Source organism: Phalangium opilio, unplaced genomic scaffold, assembly GCF_054372755.1.
Source record: "Phalangium opilio isolate 3A_F unplaced genomic scaffold, DU_Popi_V2 ptg000042l_1, whole genome shotgun sequence".
Taxonomy (NCBI): domain Eukaryota; kingdom Metazoa; phylum Arthropoda; class Arachnida; order Opiliones; family Phalangiidae; genus Phalangium; species Phalangium opilio.
The window spans coordinates 4,153,251-4,177,443 of record NW_028324166.1 but is presented as its reverse complement, the minus strand read 5'-3'; the positions used below and the strand labels follow the sequence as shown (position 1 = coordinate 4,177,443).

General features: G+C 37.2%; 2 protein-coding genes across 5 annotated transcripts in view; both read left to right on the top strand.

Moving 5' to 3' along the window:
• LOC149678505 (protein O-mannosyl-transferase Tmtc3-like) overlaps positions 1 to 10,519 on the top strand; it is a 28,018-nt gene extending 17,499 nt beyond the window's left edge. The window contains exons 2-23 of one of the 4 annotated variants that reach the window (XM_089836440.1): positions 6 to 1,031; positions 1,096 to 1,248; positions 1,875 to 1,986; positions 2,876 to 3,213; positions 4,379 to 4,515; positions 4,697 to 4,778; positions 5,506 to 5,620; positions 5,691 to 5,821; positions 6,195 to 6,340; positions 6,420 to 6,666; positions 6,747 to 6,898; positions 7,607 to 7,684; positions 7,831 to 7,968; positions 8,039 to 8,132; positions 8,301 to 8,518; positions 8,582 to 8,654; positions 8,718 to 8,804; positions 9,067 to 9,140; positions 9,263 to 9,383; positions 9,450 to 9,551; positions 9,612 to 9,695; positions 9,759 to 10,519. In XM_089836440.1, coding sequence (XP_089692566.1) covers positions 2,962 to 3,213; positions 4,379 to 4,515; positions 4,697 to 4,778; positions 5,506 to 5,620; positions 5,691 to 5,821; positions 6,195 to 6,340; positions 6,420 to 6,666; positions 6,747 to 6,898; positions 7,607 to 7,684; positions 7,831 to 7,968; positions 8,039 to 8,132; positions 8,301 to 8,518; positions 8,582 to 8,654; positions 8,718 to 8,804; positions 9,067 to 9,140; positions 9,263 to 9,383; positions 9,450 to 9,551; positions 9,612 to 9,695; positions 9,759 to 9,959 — 2,532 coding nt within the window. In that variant the 5' untranslated portion in view covers positions 6 to 1,031; positions 1,096 to 1,248; positions 1,875 to 1,986; positions 2,876 to 2,961 and the 3' untranslated portion in view covers positions 9,960 to 10,519. Of the gene's footprint in view, positions 1 to 5; positions 1,032 to 1,095; positions 1,293 to 1,591; positions 1,987 to 2,875; positions 3,214 to 4,378; positions 4,516 to 4,696; positions 4,779 to 5,505; positions 5,621 to 5,690; positions 5,822 to 6,194; positions 6,341 to 6,419; positions 6,667 to 6,746; positions 6,899 to 7,606; positions 7,685 to 7,830; positions 7,969 to 8,038; positions 8,133 to 8,300; positions 8,519 to 8,581; positions 8,655 to 8,717; positions 8,805 to 9,066; positions 9,141 to 9,262; positions 9,384 to 9,449; positions 9,552 to 9,611; positions 9,696 to 9,758 lie in introns of those variants that run through there. The other 3 variants (XM_089836439.1, XM_089836442.1, XM_089836441.1) reach the window with 3 other exon arrangements.
• Positions 10,520 to 11,055: 536 nt separating this feature from the next.
• On the top strand, positions 11,056 to 15,645 carry LOC149678504 (coadhesin-like). Its single transcript, XM_089837163.1, has 7 exons — positions 11,056 to 11,913; positions 12,000 to 12,173; positions 12,307 to 12,492; positions 12,569 to 12,754; positions 13,388 to 13,558; positions 14,265 to 14,296; positions 15,085 to 15,645. Exons 1-7 carry the CDS (start codon positions 11,850 to 11,852, stop codon positions 15,181 to 15,183), a joined length of 912 nt encoding a protein of 303 aa, XP_089693289.1. The 5' UTR covers positions 11,056 to 11,849; the 3' UTR covers positions 15,184 to 15,645.
• The last annotated feature ends 8,548 nt before the right edge of the window (positions 15,646 to 24,193 follow it).

Below are 24,193 nucleotides of genomic sequence, written 5' to 3'. Positions count from 1 at the left end.
TTCAGGTGAATTCTCATTAATTCTTCCGAACAAATATTGAATTACTACGTTGTTATTTCAGTAGCCTACATCTTACAATCAAATAGGCTGTCGGTGTTGATACCCTCTATAGAGTATCACATCAGTTTCGTTTCCCAACCAGAAATAAAGAGAAACGTTCGATCGATTTCTTCGCCGGAAGAAGAAACCACTAAAGTCTAGTGGCTTCCCTAGTTTGTAAGGAACTGCCAAGTTAAGTAGTTGCGGTCGCTTCTGTCTTTTTCTTCAACCGATCCCTCAGGTTAAAAACCAGAGAAGTAACAGGGGAAACGTGATCTTCGAAGCGGTGAAAGAACAGAGAAGGTTCATGAAATATTGAAAGCTAATTCTGCATTGCGGAAGAGAATTGCACATTTGAAGGGAAAGGGCCATGTTAGAATATATCTTTTTTGTCTTTCGAAATTTCACATAACATATTTGAATATTTTAAATTAAAATCATGCAGAAATCTTAAAATAAATTAAAGGGGTTTATGTACTGGACAATGTGTTAAATCGGGCATGTTAAGAACTTTACAATGTGTTTCTGATACGTTTACCATAAATACATGGTTCACGTATCCAGATTTAAAAAGCACTATTTAGTTAGAATTTATCATTATTTTATGAACCCGAAATGAATTTCTTACATGATTTATACTCTTTATAACGTGTTTTACAGATAAAAATATGTTGTTGGGCATTTTACCTATGAAGTGAAACTTTTCAAACAATATTTTAGACAATTAAAAAACAACCAAGAATATTTTTTTCTAAACGTATGCGGGGTTAATGAAATAATCTTAATGAATAATCACTTTATTGAGTGTTCAGTAAAAAAAACCTTTACGAGTCTGAAAAGCAGGCATCTGCTGTCATAAAATGACCTTTGTACGGCGAGAATGGTCTGGAAAATTTAATATTTTTGAGTGCTCTAGTATTATTTGGTCTAAGGGCTTAATCCCTCCATAAGGTATATATATGGAATAGCCCAAGTTGCGGATATCAAGCCAGGCAAGCTATATAGTGTGATACAATAGTATACAAGGGAAGATAAATGAATCCAATTTTTGATTAGATATCTTGTCATCACGGCCCCCTGGCTGTTCTGGCACCGCGGGGCAGATTCAGGGCGGACGGTGAACGTAATTTCTATGCTAGGCTTTCCCAAGGCTCCGGAAAAATAGCCAGTCTGAATCATTTAGACACCATGCCCTCGCTGGATCGTAGAGTACGTTGCCCATTCATAGACTATTCAACGAGCTCCAAAGTAGAGTAAGCCAAAGTTCTGGAACCATTGATATTCGTACAATGCAATTCTATAACCATTACTCTTCAGAAATGCTAATTACTATTTGAACTATTTGTATCTCTACAGTGTTAAAGTAAGATCAGTTAAGTTACATTACTGGAGGCTACACGTTAAGCCTATGTGTGAAGCAGATTCAGACGCAAATCCGTCAGATCGAGGGGTCCGACATTACGCGAAATCCCGTTCGCTTCTCGCAAAATCTTTCACACAAAATCACGAAATCTTTGAAGAAATAACTAAATTACGAAATCAAAGATTAAATTCCGAGATCTTTGGCGAAATCATGAAATCAAGAAAAAATCACGAAATCTTTGGAGAAATCGCGAAATCAATGAAGAAATCACGAAATCATTGGCAAAATCGTGAAATCAAAGAAGAAATCCCGAAATTTTTGGCGAAATCAAGAAAAAAATTACGAAATCTTTGCGAAATCGTGAAATCACGAAATCTTTGAGAAATGATGAAGTCGCGTACGCTATTTTGGGAATGTCGGACCCCTCACGTCAGATTGTTTTAGTCGTTCAATAATATTACCTCTATTACAGATGACTAATTACAGATAAAATAAATTAGCAAACCAGGTGCAATTCTTGACAGTTAATGGCGTGTGTTAATCTGATCCCTTTCGCAGCCTTGCACAACTCTAAATTACAAATGGTAATAACGTGCATAACATACTAGTTGGACAGAAAACCCGCAGAGTCTTTGATAACTTCGTAATATTCAGCGAGCTTGTAGAGTCTGCCTAAGGGGGGTCCTTATAAATGACATTCTTTTGTGGATCTAATATATTAAATCAGTAATTCGGTCCGCTTGCCCTTCTTGATATTGCCTGCCATGACGAGATAGACTTCAGACGCGGACTCAAGAGTTGGAGGGGAGAGGGGATGAAACTGGGGTAATAAAGGTTATTGCACGTCAGGAGAGCACGCGACCTATAATACCTAAGTCGCAATTTATCACCGTAAATATCAAAAGGCGCCCGCAACAATGTACCAATTTCGAAAGAAATATTTTTCTAAGCGGTTTATTGCATTCTCTCTGAATTCCAGACAGGAGAATCAGCCTGCAGGGTTCATATATCTTTTTAAAAACTGATTTCCCTGACATATCCAGGTTTTTCACCCCCCCCCCTAGTGTAAGGCCACCTAGTAACTGCAAGAGTGTGTTTTTCGAGACATAACTACGGGATTGGTTATTATAAGTTGTGGCAATTCTTTCAGGGCAAACTTGCTTAGACCTCGCAAATTTCCCTGAATTTTACAAAAAAAAATTATAAATTTCCTTGGGTTTTTCCTGAATTTTACTAAAAAATTGTGAATTTCCCTGAGTTTTCCTTGAATTTTCAACTCTTTAAATTAATTTAATGACTTCAAAATAATTTAAAAAGGCCTTTTGTAAACAAGAACCTTCTTTTAAAAGGATTTGCAAATAAAACATTTATTTATTAAAATGTTGTATGTTGCCAAAAACCTCGAACAGGTGTCACCACACTAACTCCACGTCAACCTAACGTTAATAAACATTTACCAATTTCTATTTTCAGAATATCACAAATCATATCATGAATTTTGAGAAAAATTTACTCGGACATTATTGACTTTTACACGTTTGTTCGGCAACTGGGTTACCATGGAACACGTAAAGACTAGAAAACGTCACTGGGCGGTGCTAGTATGGCAAACGTTTGGATGTTCTCAATCGAGACATATCTTAAACAGCTTCATTGTGACCTTATCAGCATTTCTGTGTTACTTCAACGCCTTGAATTGTGAATTAGTTTTCGATGACGTCGCGGCTATTAAAGAAAATAAGGACGTTAGAAACCGAAGCCCAGTTACAAATATATTTTTCAACGATTTTTGGGGAACGCCTTTAACTAAGGTACGTAGAAGTGAATATTTATTTATTTATTAATTTGATAAAGTGTAGGCAGGGATAGATATAATTTTAGAAGTAAGAATGGAGAACGGTTGGTATTTACTTCAGTCAGACTCATCGCCCAGTATAGAGCCCCTCCCTTCAACACGTAACGAAAAGTTTAAATTATCTTATTGGCTTACTTAAACTACGTTTTGAGGACGTTGCTGACGGGGACGGCAAAAAATACGTAATTCCTTTTTACCTCTATCGCTATGACTCGCCTCTTCTTTCATACCCCCCCTCCCAGGGAAGGGAGTCCGGGACTTTGACGAGCGCCCAGATTACTCTGTTCTCCATTCCTACTTCTAAAATTAAATCTATCCATGGTGTAGGTCAAGATGTGAGAATCAATATCTTAGGTCATTTTGTATTAGACTTAATTTAAAGTTAAATAAGGGCTACAATAACTCAATACCTCAACTACAAGTAGACATTTAAGTGATTTGCTTCATTGGTTTTTTGATAAGTGTGAAATTATCGTCAATGTTAAAACTGCAATTACCAGCAGAGTGTTTCTGATAAATCTTTCATAAATTAAGTGGGATGTTATTTGGGCAATTTTGAGTCGAAAATGTTCAATGACATTTTGCCACAAGGGCCACTGTTTTAGAGGTGTGATTTGAGTATTTTATGGATGACCCCTTAAATTTAATTAAGAAACTGAAAGACAATGATTTCTAAGTCAATTAAGGGGTCATCCCTAAAACACACTATTCAAATCATAGCTCGAAAACAGTGGCCCGGACGGCAAAATATCATTGAACATTTTCGAGTCAAAATCGTCCAAGAACATCCCCATTCATTTCTGCCAGACCTTTCAGAAACACCCTGTATTTTGAAATTTATTTACTCTGTGACACGTTGAGTGTCAAAGATCCATTTAGAACCGCGGTGAAAGGTTCAATACTTCAATTCGGTTTATCGCGTTTACTGTTAAAGGACGCGACAGTTAAATACACCCACACTACTTGTATTGATTTGCTCTCGATACTTCATTCATTTAAGACTTAAATAAAAAGCACTATTGGTAGAATAAACAAGGCGGCCTAATGTTTGATTGTGGGAGTCAATCGATAACCTTAATGTTATTTTAACGATATTGTTTCCTGATATTTCTTCATCGCAGGATGAGAGTCATAAGTCGTACCGGCCCCTTTGCACGCTAACATTTCGCCTAAACCATTATTTACACGGTCTGGATCCTTTTGGATATCATTTAACCAATGTCGTCTTGCATTGCCTCGTATCCATTGTATTTTACAGGTGAGTTAAGCTAAATCATTAAATATTAACGACGTACTTAACGTCAGCGAAGAAACATACTAGAATCATTGATGTAATGATGTTTTTGCACTAGCTACTCTTACGTGGGTTTTTAGTAGCTGTTAGGACTCGGTCTATGAGTTGCAACATTAACACAGTTTGCAATTTGTTTATTGCGCAGGTTATGTCTGGTTTTACTGACAACACGAACTAGCCTGATTTCTGCGGTGCTATTTGCAGTTCACCCTATTCATACTGAAGCCGTAAGATTATTAATAAGAATTTAATAATATAATAAGCCTATAATTCGCTCCATAAATCTGACTCTCCCGTATTGCCTTCAGTATGGGCACTGTAAATGAGAGACAAAACAAGTTGGGAACACCATAATATTACCTCTCCGAGACAAATGGAATATTATTTCCCCTTTATTTTCCCTGAATATGCATCTTTTATTGCTATTTAATGATAAGCCACTGCCGTTTAAATTATAATTATTTCATGCGTATGAAAAAGGTCTATTCACAACTAGGTTGGCATTTAAACAACATTTCAATAATTTTCCCAACATGATTGCATATGTTTGGTTAAGGATGAGTGTGAAAATATTCGAGGCTTTATAAGATGTGCTACTCCCATTTATAAAATGTAGGGCCAGTCGATACTAGCGCCACCTACCCACCAGCGCGCTGGAAAGCCTAGCGTTAAAAATAAATAATACTGGAAATACCAAAAAAACACGTGTTAATGTAGATAGTTTCCCTAAGCGTCTTCTGCTTGATGAAAAACAATGTATGTTTTCTTTTGTCCAGTACTTTTTTATGTTTTACCTTTGTCTAATCCCAAGACTTCCATCACTTAACCCATAACTCTAACTGAATACTTTTTCAATTCAGCGCCTTTTATCAGTTATCAGTGTTAAACCTCTTCATGACCTTAATTTTGACCAGGTCTAATGGGCCAAAAAAAATTAAAAAGTTATTTTAACAGGTAACTGGAGTTGTTGGGCGAGCGGAATTACTATCTGCCTTTTTCTACCTTTGTGCCTTGAATTTTTTTATCAAATCATGCCAAAAGAACAAAACATTTAAACGAAGAACTTCGGGTAAGATTACTACGAGTAAACAAAGATGGACAACTTTACCCTCTGAACAGCTTCTGTGTTTTCTCTTCAGGTACAACTTACAACTATTGCCTCTACACAATTTTCTTAACTATTGCGGGGACACTCTGCAAAGAACAGTGCCTGACTGTCTTACCAATATGTGCCATATACGAACTAAGAGCTTTTTATTTGACAACAAAAGTATATTGAAAGATTATACTAGGTGTTTCTGATAAGTCTGCCATAAATTAAACTGTGTTCCTTGGGTCAGACTGAGTGAAAAGTCTCAAAGAACATGTAGTCTAAAACATTTAGCTTTGGAGGTAAGGGCTCTCAAACATTGGCCCCTGAAACAAGGAAATTAACACTTGAAGAGTAAGGCATATCAGCCTACCATCTTGTTTTGACAATTTCAATAGCCTCCAATCTAAGAAAGTTAAAGACTTTATCTAGCAGAAGAGTACAGTGCGTTAAAATGTAAAGTAGTTCAAAGTGTAATTTATGAAGCACTTATCAGAAACACCCTGTGTATATTGGCATTTTGATTGTAATCTAATTGCTAATTTATTTTCAGAGTGCCCGTATAAAACTCAGACACAAGTCGAAGAACAAACATTTTCAAACAACATTTGTCAAAATCGGAATTTTAGCGATTGGACTAGTGACAATCATATTTTGTCGACTATGGATTATCGGTTCGAAAATTCCAATTTTCAGTCGGTAAGCTAGCATGAAGCTGTTTTACTGTTCATCTCGTCAAGAGATGGGTATAGTAGAAATTAAATTTTTTATTTTTCAGTTTTGATAATCCAGCCAGTGTTGCACCGTTCACCACTCGAATCATGACTTACAACTTTCTACTTGCCTTAAACTCCTGGTTACTTATATTTCCCTCAACATTGTGTTGTGATTGGACATTTCAAAGTGTACCCCTTGTAGAGGAATCAAGCGATATTAGAAACGTAGCTACGATAGTGTTATATGCTATTTTTGGATGTCTGTTATTGAAAACTTTGATCGCCAAACTACATATCACTATAGTCATGGTAAATGATGTGACATAAACAAGCACTTGTACAGCAGTCGTCTGTGGTAATTTAACGAGTTTTCATTTATACTTTTGTAGGGTGTATCAATGACTGTTTTGCCTTTTATACCCGCTACTAACTTAATATTACCAGTTGGTTTTGTGTTGGCTGAGAGGGTTCTGTATTTGCCAAGCATGGGATTCTGTATTCTAGTCGCTTATGGATACCAGCTTATCAATAAAAATCCAAAGTAAGTCCTACCAGCAATGTATAGGGAAACAGCAATTAGTATATCCCCTCCTTTTCTCATTAATATGTCAGCCAATAGAAAAGTGTTATATTTTCACTAGCAACATATGTACGCAATGATAATTGAAACGGGATCCATATACTTACTGCATGGTTCCGTAGATATTTATACATAAATACCAACACATTATGGATTCACGTCTCTTACGTTCCACAAGGCATTTCGCTTATACGCCCGTTACTCTTCGAATAAATATGATTTCCAAATTCCAACCCCCCTCCCAACCAATTGTGAGTGAGAGGGAAATTCGTATTTTTTTCTCTCTGCGCATGGGCGAAATTTTAAACCCACCACTCAGGATTCTCCGGAGAGATATAGATCGTCTTCCCCACGTGCCTTAGCTACTTCTTACTCGATTTACATCCGTCTCACATCGGGTGTAACGCGTATTTGGTGGCCACCTCTTTGGCATAGTTTTGAATCCATAATGTGTTAGTACTTAAGCATATCCATGATAGCACTGTAGATATAATTGTCAGTCAAACCGACGATTGTTAGAACCACATTCTGTTACCTTTCCCTCTAAAGGCGAATACCGTTAGTATTAAACGCCTCTATTTCTTGTACTGTACCTGCATCGACATCAAGTTCTGTCTACCGTCCATAACTTTATGAAACCGTAACTCTTTTCATTTATTTTGTATTCAGAAAGACTATTTGGAAAGTGTTCATGAGTTTACTCCTTGTTACTTTCGCTTCCAAGACAATTATCAGGAACGAAGATTGGTAAGTTTCACATTTTCAATCTAGAATTCCAGGTGGTGTACGTTCCAGGGTAGAGTGCTGTCCATATCCTTATTTTTAAATTAATATGTCGCATTACGACGACGTAATTTTATGAAAGTTACTAAATAAAAACAAATTCTGCTCAGGAAAAATGAAAAATCCTTATTCGCTTCGGGTTTGAAATTGTTCGATAAAAATTTGAAACTTCTAAATAACTACGGACGTGCATTGGAGAATATGGGGAAGCATGAAGAAGCTACAATTTACTACAGAAAAAGCATTCGGTGAAAACTTAAATTGGTTTCATATAAGATAATTAAATTAATTATAAACTAATGTTAAATTTTTCCCAAGGATTGAGCCTAAGGATGTAAGGGGTTATTTAAACTACGGCAAAGCACTGAACTTTCTTGGACGATACGCGGAAGCGGAAGATATATTCTCAAAGGTAATAACAAATTTCTCAAGGGTGTTTTTGATCAGTCTGTCATGATGGCAGAATTATCTTGAACACCCTGTATTTTGACACATTCGGATCTTAAAATGACATATTTTTAAGTATCTAATGGATATTAAGAGTACCATAAGGTTTAAGTTTTAGTTTTATTTTATTTAGGCAAAATGTTTGCTTCCGAGGACTGGTGACCCTTTACCCCTGGACTTGAGACTCACCACAAGCCACTTGAACGTGTTCTTAAACTTAGCGGCGTTGATAGCGAGAAATCAGAGTCGATTATCCGAAGCAGACGAAATATTTCGGGAAGCTCTGAGTCTCAGATCGGATTTTACAAAGGGATACATAAATAGAGGACAACTACTACATGTCATGAACAAGTATGTTGCCAATATTAACCTCTTAACCTTTTTATTTACATTAACTATGCAACTAAACAATAGAACCGAAGAAGCGGAGATAATGTATTCACGAGCCATACGCGACGAAAAAAGTAACGCTGATTTGTACAACAATGTGAGTGAAATGCAAACTCTAAAATATGATCATTTATTGATTCACATGGTGTTGATATTACAGTATGGTCGAATGCTACTCGATTCTGGGCGAACGAACGAAGCTCTGACTTATTTAACCAAGGCCCTGGACATTGAACCAGAAAATATGGTGTGTAATACATTTTTGACCTTTGACTTTTTTCCACGTACTCAGCCAATAATGAGAAAAAAGTGTCTTGGTACATTGATTCTGAGGCTCAGTATTTGGCCAAAGGTTCAGAGTCATTGGTTTAACTCCAACGGAGCGAGATGGAACACGGTCTTTTATTAACTTAATAATACAGCTTGTACACCAAGTTCTTTCCATAATGGCTTACATTCGCTTTTAAGCCATTTCACAGAATACTCATTCATTTCATTCATCATTTTAGAATACCCTTCTAAACCTGGCATTTCTCGCACAAGAAACTAGGTCATCTTGGGCCAAATCATACGCCCTAAATAAGTAAGTAGAACTACATAATATGAGGAAGGATAATATGACAAAGTTATCGTTGAATTCTTGTCCATCATGCGGACTGGACCTTCCTATGGAAACTTAAGTAAAACCTACAATTTTCTTTGCAGGCTAGAAGAGGGTGCTACCAAAGGTAGTCCAAATGAAACCCTGTATTTCCGAATCGGGATGGCGTGTTTGGCTCACCAAGATAAACAACGTGCCGAAAAGTGGTTCAGGAAAGCCATAACAGTCAGTTCATTAAATACTGTTAATATTGAGGGCTACTAATTACAATTCGATAAATGTTCAATTCAGGTAAAACCAACATTCCGAAGTGCCCTCTATAACTTAGCTCTGCTACTTTCTGAACAGAGGAGATCAAACGAGGCAATATCTACTCTAAGAATTTTACTAATGGTGACAAAGTTAACTGAATAGTTAAAATATAGTTACTAAAATATTTGTTACCTGATTTAGTATCACCCTGACCACATTAAGGGTTTACTTTTATTTGGAGATTTACACATTAATCATGAAAGAAACCTTTTAATTGCCCAACAGGTAAATTTATATCAAGGCTATTATTTTAATAAAAAAAACCCACTGAATTTTAATTCATTGCAGTGCTACAAAAATATACTAAACATAGAACCAAGTAACGCGAAAGCTTTGCACAATCTATGCGTCGTATTTCTCGAACAAGGGAACTTATTAGAAGCCCAAGCTTGCTTGAAAGAAGCCAACGAACATCATCCTGACGTAGAATACATCCAGAACAATTTAATCACCATTGGATTATTACTGAACAAATCAAACGAAAACTAAAGTATTCAAGAATAGTAACATTTAGTTTGGAATTCATTGTGCTTAAAAACTGGAAATTCTCGTGATACCTTGATTTCATTCAAAGAATTAGTTTACTTTAAAAAATTTGTATACTCAATTACGTCGAAAAACCTGAGATTTTACTTTACTTCAAAAAAATTTTCAGTCATTTAAAATGTTAGCTCAATGATGTTCGATTCGTTCAATTTGGAGCTTACGTATTTTCTTAATATAGAGAATAAGAAACATGCGTTCCTCTAAATTGCTTCTGACATGCCCAAGTTTTAGCTAGGAACATCTGGATTTTGGACTATTTCTTTTATAAGCACAGAAATAAATTAACGCTGTAGCAAACCCTATTTGATAAGAAATGATGATCGCGCCTTTGTCCGAACTTTTGTGTTCACATTTATCTTTGAAAACCATAACTTAAGAGATCAAAATACCAAAAAAAAGTAATTCTAAAAAGTGTCTCTACATGAAAATGTCTATATATTCTGATAAATATTGCTTACCCTTGAAATTTTTAACGTATTTGAAATAAAGATAATATATCCCTATTTCTGAATTTGTATTATGCAATATATTTGTCAAAGAATTAGGTCTGGTATTAGTCATAGTATCAAATTTCTGGTAGAGCCGATTTTAATAGAGTAGATATGGGTTCCCAAACATTGACCCATAAAACCAGGAATGGTAGAGTGGTTACATCGAACGGCGCCAATAAACAGAACGCTTATATCACCACACTCAAATGAATCTTGGTCCAGCGTAACTATGGTTTTTTATTTTCGTTGTCATTCGGAAAATTTCGTGAAAACCATGCTTAAGCCAAAAGTCCTGACTGACTGATAATCAGCGCCAAGAATTAATTTACTATAAGAATGCCTAAGTCACTAGATTTTACGCTTCTACTCTTACGCCGGTGTTAGTGGACAAGTAAGCCCCACCCCTTTCATGTCCGTCATTGCTCTGCGCTTTCCTATTGGATCCCATGGCGATAGGTCATACAGACGCGATTGACGTATTCCAAATTGAAAAAAAAAACCTCGAGCATAGTAGACAGAAAATGGAGGCTGCCAGCGGTGCTGAAACGGTTTGGAAATGCTTTTTAATTGCCATTAACAAGTTAGTTAAAGGTTTTGAACCTAACTTAATGGATTTTGAATACGTGTCTCTACGTGAAAATCGTTCGTTCTATAATTGTTTCTAATCGAATCAAGTGTACTATGCTTATGATTTCGCGAGTTCCAAAAACCAAACCAAGGCTTAACGAAAAGGTAAAAGAGATGGATAGTGGAAAACAGAGTAAGATAAAATATTAAGTCCCGCCTTGGTTTCCAGCCTCCCCCTCCCATGAGGGGGGATTGTCGACTATCACGCGCGCACTGGACGCCTTTTTAGGCCTTCTTATAGTAAATTCCTTCTTGTCAGCGCTCAGCCCTTAACGCTACACCTTGAAGGGGGAAAATTTGCAGGCACGCCTAAAAAGACTTTTTAACTATAGCCCGGGCTTCTTATGACCACAAGAAGCCGAGTTTAAATGGTTTTCGTGAGAACTTCTGACTAGGCAACCAACGACCATCATTATGGTTGACTTTTTCAGGGGTTACCCAGAGTTATTTGTTATTGCTGGATTCAATAACGGAAATTTTGTTAAAGGGATAGTAACGAACTATAAATTATTCAGATTTTTACATATTTTATCGTTACATATTAAAATTAAAAATATATGCCAAGTTGCCAACTTATCAATAGTTCCTGTTTTTGGTTAATCAATACATGTACTACATCCGCTGCATATTTTAAAGTTTCCGCTCTTAGACTGTAATAACATGCAGACGCCCATTATCGTATTTGTTATAAGCCTAAAAAGACGTTATTTCAACAATGACCAAAGTTTGGAACCGATTAACAACCGTAGCTTTTACGCTATTTATATTTCTTCCCTCATGTAAGTGTTTGTTCAATAGTCTATATCTTTATAAGTATAAGTCTTCACAAGTAATTTCAGGTTATCCAAATTCCGGTTTTCAACAGTTCAAACTCAACAATGGGGTGAATGGAGTGACTTTGGACCGTGTTCAAAAACCTGCGGAAACGGTGTCAAGTTGAGAACCAGGGAGTGCGAATTGGATTATGATTATGCAGATGGATGTGAAGTTGGAGGAACAGACTCAGAAACGATCATCTGCAAACTACAAGAATGCTCAGGTGCATATTATATACTATATATCTTGAGTTGAAGCGTAAGTTCATAAGATATGAAGTCTTATCTAAGAGAGCTAGAGCTCCACAGAACTATTTCCTAGGAAATAATTATTATTTTCCACATTTTAATTCACAGTCGGACGCTGGGGAGACTGGGGTAGCTTTGGTCCATGTTCAAAAACGTGTGGAGACAGTTCTATCAAAACCAAAACAAGAAAATGTGTTCGTGTGTCATTGGGGAGAGGTGAAAATCTAGCCAATGAATGTACAGAAGGAACGGTACAATCACATGACGACGAGTGTGATGTTGAACCATGCATAAGTGTGTTTTTACTTTACCAAAGGTTTTAACCATAAGAAATCTTTCTTGAGCACCAACTTACTTCTTTCCTACACAGTTGATGGAGGTTGGGGACCGTGGTCTGAAGAGTGGTCTGAATGCGAATCCAGGAACTGTTGGGTCAAAAACGGAATACGATACAAGTACAGACTTTGTGACAATCCCTTACCCGCAAACGGTGGAAAAATGTGTCAAGGGCCTTTGGTAAAGGTTCACCCTTGCAATGAGCCAGTAAACTGTCCCAGTAAGCAATTTTTGCATTTTAAACCATTTTTTTTACCTGAGTGGTTTGAACAGTTCTCAATCAAGGCAGTTAACCATAATTAAACTATAACGTTAATGAGACTTTATCTAGCTGAAGCGTACTTTAAATGTAGACTTATGCCTAAGCTGGTAATGTAAAATAGTTCAAAGTGTAATAGAACAAGTGTTTCTAGCTATCATCGTTATTTAGAGGTATTATGCCCATCAGTTTAGTTTGTGTAACAGCACAAGAGTGGACATTTTGAGTAAATTAAACATTAACTTGAAACTGTTGTGCCGTTACACTTTGAACTACTATACATTACCAGCTTAGTCACACTTCAACATTTAAATGTACACTTCTGCTGGATAAAGGATCATTAACGTTCTTAGATTGAAAGCTATTAAAATTGTCTAAACAAGATGGGCACTCTGTTATTTCTATCTCCTATGTGTGCCAATTTCCTTATTTTAGGGAAGAATGTTTGGGGGCCCTTATCTCCGAAACTAAATGGAAACAGTCCCATGCATGTTCTTTGATTCATTAATGTTCTAAGATTGGAAACTATTGAAATCGTCTAAACAAGATGGGCAGGCTGATATGCCTCAACCCGTGCTTATCTTCTCTTTTCAGTTGATGGCGGATGGAGTGAATGGTCGAACTATACCTGTGTCAAAGAGGACGATGTTTATTTAATGCGGCGAACAAGAAACTGCACAAATCCTGCACCTAAATATGGTGGCTTCAACTGCGACTTCGGTGGGGATGTTGAAATTATTTACCGAGAGTTTGAGATGAGTAAATGTACGTGATTTTAATATATACGTTTAAATTCTATAAGAAAAAAAATACATCTCAATCATCGATCAATTGCCGAAGTCACAGCCCAAAACTATTTAAAGGACGAGTTCAGGTTGCATAACATTATACCTTAAAGGAACGGCCTTTTCTAAATATAAAAAGAGAATATTAAAACAAGAAGATTATCTCTTATTACAAAATAATTTGCATTTAATTGTCTTAAAAATGAGGACTACTGCGCCATCCGCCATTGGTTTAGTGGCGTCTGCTAAATCGAGCCACTCACCCCTTACCTCTATTAGCTTGTGAAAACTCAAACAATACCGTAGGGGTAAGTGGTTCGATTTAGCAGGCGACACTTAACCAATGGCGGGTGGCGCAGTAGTCCTAGTTTTTAAGACTAATTAAATGCTGGTTATTTTGTAATAAGAGATCATTTACTTTTTATATATATTTATTTATATTTAGAAAAGGCCGTTCTTTTAAGGTATAATGTTATGTAACCTGAACTTTTCCTTTAAATTAATAACAGTAATAATTTCTCGACAGTAAAAGTTGAACCGTTCATCCATCTTCATTACGGACTAATTTTGTTACAGCACAGCCCTATAACAAATAGCATTTAAATGAAAAAAATCATCTCAGCTGTGTTTTAAAATTAAGGAAAAATAATAAAACTTAGTTTGACAATACACATTTTTTTTTGCAGTTGAGAAGCATTGCCCTGGATTTGCAAAAGACGTAAGACATTTTCGCATTAATTTTCTTTCAAACCAAACTCTACTTCTAGTAATCTTAACTTGTTTTCAAAATTATGTTTAAAAAATAACTCTTATCATAAATTGATATTCACCATTAAGTTCATGTTTCTAAACGGGATCTATAGCGGGCTAGTCTGTCCCCCCTGCTACCTAAAATACATCTAACCCCATCCCCCATCATCGTATTAAATTATACGAGACACTAACACCGTGGAAGTCTTTCCTTTAGTCAACTCTTAGTATGACAGGCGAGATATCTATCGCTTAAATTATAACTGTGGTAAAAAACTTAATAATAATTATATTATGATGGCTTAATTGTGAGATATCCAGCTCAGACGAATCTCATTTCCAGTTGGGTCATAGACTTGTTTGTCTATTGTCCTGTTTTTCTTAAAAACCTAAAAATATCAGTAGTGTGAGGGGTGGAAAAATACCACGTGATTCAGGTAAAAACATAGCTTGGAGATAGCGGGATAACAGCCCAAGATCAAAAGAGAGACCCCAAACTAAAAAAAAACCATCATTTAGTGAAGCCATTCTCATATATACTTCTTTCAATCCAAGAGGGGGCTAGCAGGAAAATAAAAAGCATTTTTGGGGATCGATTTCGCTTAGGCGTTGAAGTAAAGAGAGAGGGCAGGAGGCGTTCCAGCAAAGACCTAAAGATGGACACTTAAAGAGGATTATTCCCTTATGCTAATATATGTCGCTAGTGTCTGTTGAACCTAAATATTATTCAAAAGTTAGTGTATTTTTTTTGCGCAGGTGGTGGTGAGTAGTACAACATCTAAAGACGAGGAGGAGGATGAATGTTTAGATTGCGAAGCATATGATGATGAAATGGTGGCTTATGAAGACGAGTAATGAAAAATCAAGAATCTAGAAATTTCTGGGGTATAATATGCAGCAAGCGCACTTAAAAAATTTGCCTGATTGTTACCATAATCAGGGATATATTTAATTTTAGAAGTAGGAATGGAGAACGGTTAGGATTTACTTCAGTCCGACTCATAGCCCAGTATAGAACCCCTCCTTACAACACGTAACGAAAAGTTTAAATTATCTTAATATTGGCTGACTTAAACTACGTTTTGATGACGTTGCTGACGGGCACGGCGAAAATACGTAATTACTTTTTACCTCTGTCGCTCGTTATGACCCGCCTCTTCTTTCATACCCCTCCGTCCCGTGGAAGGGAGTCCGGGACTTTGACGCGTGCCCAGATTATTCTGTTTTCCATTCCTATTTCTCAAATTAAATCTATCCCTTACACAATATTATATTTTGGACCAAAATTATGAAAATAAATAAATGATGGAAATTGAGTTCGATTAATTTTTTCAATTTGTTTCACTTTTTTGGATAGATAATTTTAATAGTTTGAATAGTGCGGGTATTAATGTAATACAGGTGTTGAGCTTTTTTTCACGTTTTTAAGTGTAAAAAGAGCTTTGTTTGTTTAAATTAAACTCTATTATCCTTTATTTATTTCCTGGATGTTAGAATTTAAAAAACAGAGCACTTATTAATAATAATATTTATTTCGTAACCAACTTTACTGGCAACCACAGAGGCATAACAGCCTATATGAAGTAGTTAGCGGGATCTAAAATACATCTATTAACAAATTATAAAATCTAAATAAATAGTTACGGAGGTATGGGTTCCCAAAACACATTTAGTTACAGAGATATGGGTTCCCAAAATACATTTAGTTACGGAGATAGAGGTTCCCAAAACACATTTAGTTACGGAGATAGGGGTTCCCAAAACACATTTAGTTTAGATACGGGCTCCCAAAACACATTTAGTCACAGAGATATGGGTTACCAAAATACATTTAGTTACGGAGATAGGGGTTCCCAAAATACATTTAGTTACGGAGATAGGGGTTCCAAAAATACATTTAGTTACGGAGATAAGGTTTCCCAAAATACATTTAGTTACGGAGATAGGGGTTCCCAAACACATTTAGTTACGGAGATAGGGGTTCCCAAAACACATTTAGTTTAGATACGGGCTCCCAAAACACATTTAGTCACAGAGATAGGGGTTCCCAAAATACATTTAGTTACGGAGATAGGAGTTCCCAAAATACATTTAGTTACGGAGATAGGGGTTCCCAAAATACATTTAGTTACGGAGATAGGGGTTCCCAAAATACATTTAGTTACGGAGATAGGGGTTCCCAAAATACATTTAGTTACGGAGATAAGGGTTCCCAAAATACATTTAGTTACGGAGATAGGGGTTCCCAAACACATTTAGTTACGGAGATAGGGGTTCCCTAAATACATTTAGTTACGGAGATAGGGGTTCCCAAAATACATTTAGTTACGGAGATAGGGGTTCCCAAAACACATTTAGTTACGGAGATAGGGGTTCCCAAAACACATTTAGTTACGGAGATAGGGGTTCCCAAAACACTTTTAGTTTAGATACGGGCTCCCAAAACACATTTAGTTAAGGAGATATGAGTCCCCAAAACACATTTAGTTAAGGAGATATGAGTCCCCAAAACACATTTAGTTAAGGAGATATGAGTCCCCAAAACACATTTAGTTAAAGAGATATGAGTCCCCAAAACACATTTAGTTAAGGAGATATGAGTCCCCAAAACACATTTAGTTAAGGAGATATGAGTCCCCAAAACACATTAGTTACGGAGTACAGTGGTTGCAATGTACAGACTGGCCTTGTGACATTTGGGGTTCGATTTGGCGTCATATTTTAAAATGGCGGCGCAAAAAGCATTAAAAATGGCTTGACGTGCTGCTAGTTTTGGTAGAAAAAGAATTTATCTGATGAACAAAGTTTTTTATTATTTCAAAAACTAATTGCTCCAGAATAAAAACGGATCTTATTTTAAATATTTAAATTAAAAAATATATAATAACTTATCTATTGACAGAGTTCCTGCATTTGGTTAATCAAGGAACTTGAAAGTTAAAATTCGTTTTTTACCTCTCCGTGTGACGTAGTCCAGGAGAGGTTCTGTAACGGCCGTGTCTGTGTGTGTGTCTGTCTGTGTGTGTGTCTGTCTGTGTGTCTGTCTGTCTGTCCGTTGTTACACCCACGTGACCGCGTTCGCAGTTTGCGTATCGGAGCAAACGTGTTCCCAATTTCCGGACCGCATTGACAGTTCACAGAAATTTGGAAAATTGTATTTCTCTCCGTTGGCTACTCTATCCTTGAGTTCTCGCACCACCATGTTTCGTCTTCGTCCATCCCACATGAACACCAGTTTGGTGCTTTTCTGGTTTCCAACACCACCATTTTCTGTTCTTTGTCAATCCCACATTGACTCCAGTCTGCACGTACACTGGCTTCTAACACCACCATCCACTAGTCTTCCGTCTATTCCACATAGACACCAATCTGTATCATTGGCTTCTACTCCATTATCATCGTTTGGTTTTAGGATATACGCGGCGATCAGCTAGGGTTACGAGAAACGTCTAGCCTCCCTAAGGTGGGATCGCCACCAAAGGTTTTCGCAATTGCGCTTTTTCCTTACTATTATAATGGAAACGAATCGTATATATACCCCAAAATTTGAAGAAAGCGGGCAAGAGGGGTAGCCTTCACTTTAAACGTCAATATTAGCAAAGTTTGAGAAGATAATAGGTATAACTTTATTTTAAACGATTTAACTATTATTAATGTTAATTATTGAAGATTAAAATAATTAAAAATAATTATATTTATTTAAATATTAAAGATAAACCTCTCGTGCAAAGAGAGAAATTAAATCATTGCCTCCTATATCTAACAAGGCCCCGTGCATGCGATATATTTCCTTCATTGCCTCCTATATCTATCAAGGCACGTGCATTGTGATATATTTCATTCATTGCCTCCTGTATCTATCAAGGCCCATGCATTGTGATATATTTCATTCATTGCCTCCTATATCTATCAAGGCCCGTGCATTGCGATATATTTTTCAAAACAACAACCAAAATGGGAAGCTGCTCTCAGAAACATAATAATTTTTTTTCTCTGTATAGGGAGCTAACAACTGGGTAGGGGGAAGAGATAGTCGGACGTCACCCAGCCCCCCTCTGGTTGGCATTTTTTTCTCTGAATAGGGAGCTAACTACTGGGTAGGGGGAAGAGATAGTCTGACGTCACTCAGCCCCCCTCTGGTTGGCATTTTTGCGCGTAGAATACCGTTTCCAACCGTTAGGGGGGATGAAACTCCAGTAAGAAATAGAAGGGTGATATATTTTTCAAAACAACAACCAAAATGGGAAGCTGCTCTCAGAAACATAATAATTTTTTTCTCTGTATAGGGAGCTAACAACTGGATAGGGGGAAGAGATAGTCTGACGTCACCCAGCCCCCCTCTGGTTGGCATTTGTTTTCTCTGTATAGGGAGCTAACAACTGGGTAGGGGGAAGAGATAGTCTGACGTCACCCAGCCCCCCTCTGGTTGGCATTTTTTCCCTGTATAAGGAGCTAACAACTGGGTAGGGGGAAGAGATAGTCTGACGTCACCCAGCCCCCCTCTGGTTGGCATTTTTGCGCGTAGAATACCGTTTCCAACCGTTAGGGGGGATGAAACTCCAGTAAGAGATAGAAGGGTGTGACGTTTCAGGGTCAGAACTGTTAGCTCCCTATATGAAATGAAAATATGGATAATATCGCGCTCCTTCTTTAATGGTATGAATCCTTGCCTGTCTATTAATATTGTACGTAGGAGTAATACGTTTTGAGCGAAGTCTAGAGAGGATCAACATAAGCGAGATTGTTTCGTAATAAAAAATATACTGCTTCCACTAATGGGTTTATACTCCTTGTTACTGTTGTATAGAGTAATCATGATAAAAGCTTAAAAAATTACGAGAGGACAGACCTTTTTTATCCTCTTGTTTTATTCTTAATAAGAATATAAAACATTTATTTTGTATCAAAAAATTTTTTTTGGTGATAAGATTGCTCTAGAAAAATCCAAACGGTTAGGCATTGGTAAAAAAGACATGTGTAAGCTATTTGCAGAGATGATAATTGTTTTACATGTTTTAAATAAGACTGAAGCTTCCACTATTGTGTTTATGCTCCTTGTTTGTTTGACTGAAAACCATCTAGGTTTAGATAACAGTTCGAAAAAAAAATCACAAAAAATGATATTTTTTAAATCTAATGAGATAACGCCCACCTAGTTGAAAATTGACCTTTTTAGTCCACGGGAGCCATTCTTAATCAGAATTTCTATGCTAGTAGGTTGTCAATTAAACTACCGGTATATTATTGTTGTTGGAAGTTGGAGATTAAGTGAAATTAAGTGGTTGTAAAGAGCCCGCAGGTTTTTGCCGCTTCTTTTTGTGAGTATTTGATTTTTGTATGTAAAATGGAGGAAGATAATGTTGAGAGTAAAGATGAAATGCGGAAGCGCAAAGCGCGGGAAAGGATGAGGGCAAAAAGATCAGACCCTGAGTTTAAGAAGAGAGAAAATGAAAGGAGAAGAGTTTTAGCAGCTCAGAAAAAAGCTAAGGTTAAATGTACAGGTTCTAGTACGTCTAGTCCTAGTACTAGTTTGCCCATTACTTCTATTGCTCCGTCAGTTGGCCACGATGGTAGTAAGGTTGAAGGTACGGTTTCTAGTATTTCTAGTCCTAATTTGTTTGTTGGTTCTATTGCGCCGCCAGTTGGCCACAGTAGAATGAAGGATAATGTATTAGACGGAAGTACAAGTGAAGTTTCTAAAAACGTAGCGTTAATTACTGCCGACGAAGCGATGAATTTAGTTAGTAATATTTCAGATAGTTCTGTAATGGTAGCGAACGATGAACAAGTACCTTCTACGTCTCATGGTAATGTTTATCCGTTAGAGAGAATGAGAATTTTGAGACAGAATGAAGAGTATAGAATGAAGGAGGCGCGATCAATGGCGAAAAAGCGGGAGAATGAGGCTTATCGTGAAAGGGAAAATCAGGTTGGCATACTTACCAAGAGAGTTAAAAGGCTTGATGAGTGGTATAGAGCAAGCGAACGAGTAAAGGACCAGTTGAGTAAGGCTAGTAAACGCCAAGATGCAGAGTACGTTGAAGCTGAACGTGTTAGAAATCAGTTGAGTAAGGCTAGTAAACGCCAAGATGCAGAGTACGTTGAAGCTGAACGTGTTAGAAATCAGTTGAGTAAGGCTAGTAAACGCCAAGATGCAGAGTACGTTGAAGCTGAACGTGTTAGAAATCAGTTGGGTATGGCTAGTAAACGCCAAGATGCAGAGTACGTTGAAGCTGAACGTGTTAGAAATCAGTTGAGTAAGGCTAGTAAACGCCAAGATGCAGAGTACGTTGAAGCTGAACGTGTTAGAAATCAGTTGAGTAAGGCTAGTAAACGCCAAGATGCAGAGTACGTTGAAGCTGAACGTGTTAGAAATCAGTTGGGTATGGCTAGTAAACGCCAAGATGCAGAGTACGTTGAAGCTGAACGTGTTAGAAATCAGTTGGGTATGGCTAGTAAACGCCAAGATGCAGAGTACGTTGAAGCTGAACGTGTTAGAAATCAGTTGAGTAAGGCTAGTAAACGCCAAGATGCAGAGTACGTTGAAGCTGAACGTGTTAGAAATCAGTTGAGTAAGGCTAGTAAACGCCAAGATGCAGAGTACGTTGAAGCTGAACGTGTTAGAAATCAGTTGGGTATGGCTAGTAAACGCCAAGATGCAGAGTACGTTGAAGCTGAACGTGTTAGAAATCAGTTGGGTATGGCTGCCAGTCGTGCAAATGTGGAGTTTAGGAACCCTGAACGTTCTAGGAATAGATTGTCTGTGGCAGAAAGAAGAACAGATCCTGTGTTTATAGAGCAGACGTATTTTGAAAGCATAAAAGAAGGTCCAACGTGGCCATGTGAAGGGTGTTCAAATCTTTTTTTTAAAGCATCGGGTAGCTTAGTTCAGTCTAGAGTGTTTTTGGCAGTTCCTGGGATTCATGGTCGTGAATTGGATGACAAAGTATTTTTATGTAGTGCTTGTAATAAAGCTGTCAAGAAGAACGAAATCCCCAAGTTTTCCAGAGAAAATGGATTTGAATTTCCTGAAGTTCCGTCAGAACTAGTTAATTTGACTAATTTGGAGGAAAGGATGATTTCACCACGAATACCTTTTATGCAAATAAGAAGGTTGGGTTGTGATCAACAAAGGGGGATTAAGGGAAACGTGGTCAACGTTCCTATAAATGTCGAGTCTACAGTGTCAGTGTTACCACGGTTACCTCGTGAAACAGATACTGTTCAAATTGAGTTTATGAGGAGAATGCAATATAACACACCATATTTGTATGAAACTGTTAGGCCTAAAAAAATGCACGAAGCTCTTAAGGTTTTGGTGAAAACACCGTTGTATATTAAGCATGGAATATCTGTAAGAGTCGATATATTGGATCCAATTCCAGAAGAACTTGAATTTATTGTTGACGAAAATGACCGTCAGTTAAATCAGGATGATATATTAAGGGAAAACCCAGTAGGGTCAGTGAATTTAGCGAACGAAAATGATAGCGATGATATGTGGAATGAAGTCAATGAAGCTAGCGAAGTTAATTTATTACCAGTTGGGAATCAAGACACGTTGTTAGTGTCATTGTCCGATTTCCTTCCCACTAACACCATGCATGTTAAGTTTGCTCCTGGTGAAGGTCAAACGCCAATGTCTTTGCTCTATGACGAGGACGCTGAGGAATTGTCATTCCCCAGTATTTATGTCGGTCAGAAGAGAAACCTTAAGGTTAAAGGTAGGTTTGGGGATATTGCCAAGTGGGAGCTTCGTAATGTTGATCGACGTTGTGCCAAGAATGTCTCAAAATTGTTTTACGCTTTTGTTAAGTTGGAAACAATGAAAGTAAGTGAATCTATACAAGTGTGTATGAGAAAAACCAAGAGAAAAGATGGCTCTAATTACACTGCTGGGTTTTTATCGTCTGCTGGTGCACTCGATTCAATTGTTAAGCAGGATGATGGTTTTAGAGTATTAGAAAATTTGCAGTCCTCGCCTTCATATTGGCAGCATAGGCAGAAAGAGTTAATGGCTATGATTAGGCAGCTTGGTACGGCTACCTTTTTTATAACGTTTTCAGCTGCGGAAGGCAAATGGCCTGAGCTTTTGAACATACTGAGAGTGACCTCAGGTCAAGAACGCTTAGCGGATAATGAAATTAGGAATTTAAGTTTTTCGGAAAAGGCCAAGTTGATTCAGAATGATCCTGTTACTTGTGCTAGATATTTTGACCACCGTTTTCGGGCTCTGCTTAAAGCTTTGCAAAAACTAGGTCCCCTTGGTGTTATTGAAGATTATTACTTTAGAGTTGAAATACAGCAAAGAGGGTCTCCCCATCAACATGGGTTGATATGGATTAAAGATGCGCCTAAGCTCAAAGATGATTTGTCGAATGTTAAAGAGGTAGAGGACTTTATTGATAAAGTTATTTCTTGCGCTGGTAAATTGAACGATGGTAATGGGGATTTGTTAACGTCTTTGCAAATGCACAAACACACGACAACGTGTAAGAAAAAGGTAAATAACAGTTCAGTTTGTCGTTTTGGAATTCCATTTCCTCCCATGCCTAGAACTATTGTTTATGATCCGAGTTTAAGAGAACCCGGTACTCTTGACGAAGAACTGAAATGTAAGAGGAATTCCAAAAAATTGAATGAACTTTTGCAATCGAAAGAAAAGGAATTTTGGGTAGATAGTTTCGAGGAGTTGTTGGCAAAGTTGCGAATGAGTGAAGAGGAATATATTAAGGCAGTTACGTATGACATAAAAAAGAAAGTTGTTTTATTGAAAAGACACCCTAAAGATACTAGGGTTAATCCGTACAACCCGTGCACTTTGCGCCTTTGGCAAGCGAATATGGACATTCAGTTTGTACTTGATCCTTACGCTCTGGTTATGTATATTGTGTCTTATATTGGAAAATCTCAGCGTGGCATGTCAATGCTTTTGCGTGAAGCTGCTAAACGAGCACAGTCAGATAAATGTACGGTAAAGCAAAAGTTGAAAGTGATAGCAAATCAGTTTTTGAATGCGCACGAGGTAAGCGCGCAAGAAGCGGCATATAGTGTTTTACAAATTCCAGTCTCTAGATGTAGTCGAGCCTGTATTTACGTTAATACAAATTTGCCCGAAAATCGAGTCCATATTCTCAAAAGCAAAAGTGAGCTTGAACAGTTGTCAGAAGATAGTATGGACGTTTTCGCTTCTGGAATGTTGGACCATTATGTTCAAAGGCCAGATGATTTAGAGGCAGTAACGTTAGCTCAATTTGCGACGTGGTACGAGTTTTCCAAAAGTCGTAGAGTTGCGAAAACCCAAAGTCATATTGATGACAATGAAAACCTTGAAGTTGAATGTGGTAAATGGTTGAAACTGAAAAATGATTCAGGTTTTATTAGAAAACGTGGCCATTCTAAAATTATGCGGTATCGGAGATTCAATTTAGTGAAAGAACCCGAACAGTATTATCGTGAGCAAATAATGTTGTTCTCGCCTTGGCGCGATGAGAGTAGGGACATTTTGACAAAGGATCTGAAATCAGAGTATGAACTTAAACTTGAGATTATAAAGGAATGTAGAAAAGAATTTCATAACGAAATTGACGAAGCGGCCATTGAACAGGCTGTCCGAGATTTCGAAAGTGAAGCTATTGAAGCTGATCTTACTAATATTCAGCCTGAATTGGAACATCGAAATGAATTAGATAGATCTTTAATTGTTGAAGATTCTGAATTTCTAATAAATACGGTTCAGGAGTCTATAGGAAATATTACCCGTGATATTCTTGATGGTAATGCGGAAAGAACTATTGCTCCGTCAGTGACGTTAGTCAATGATTCTGAGTACAATGTACTTGTTAGAATGCTGAATGTGAAACAG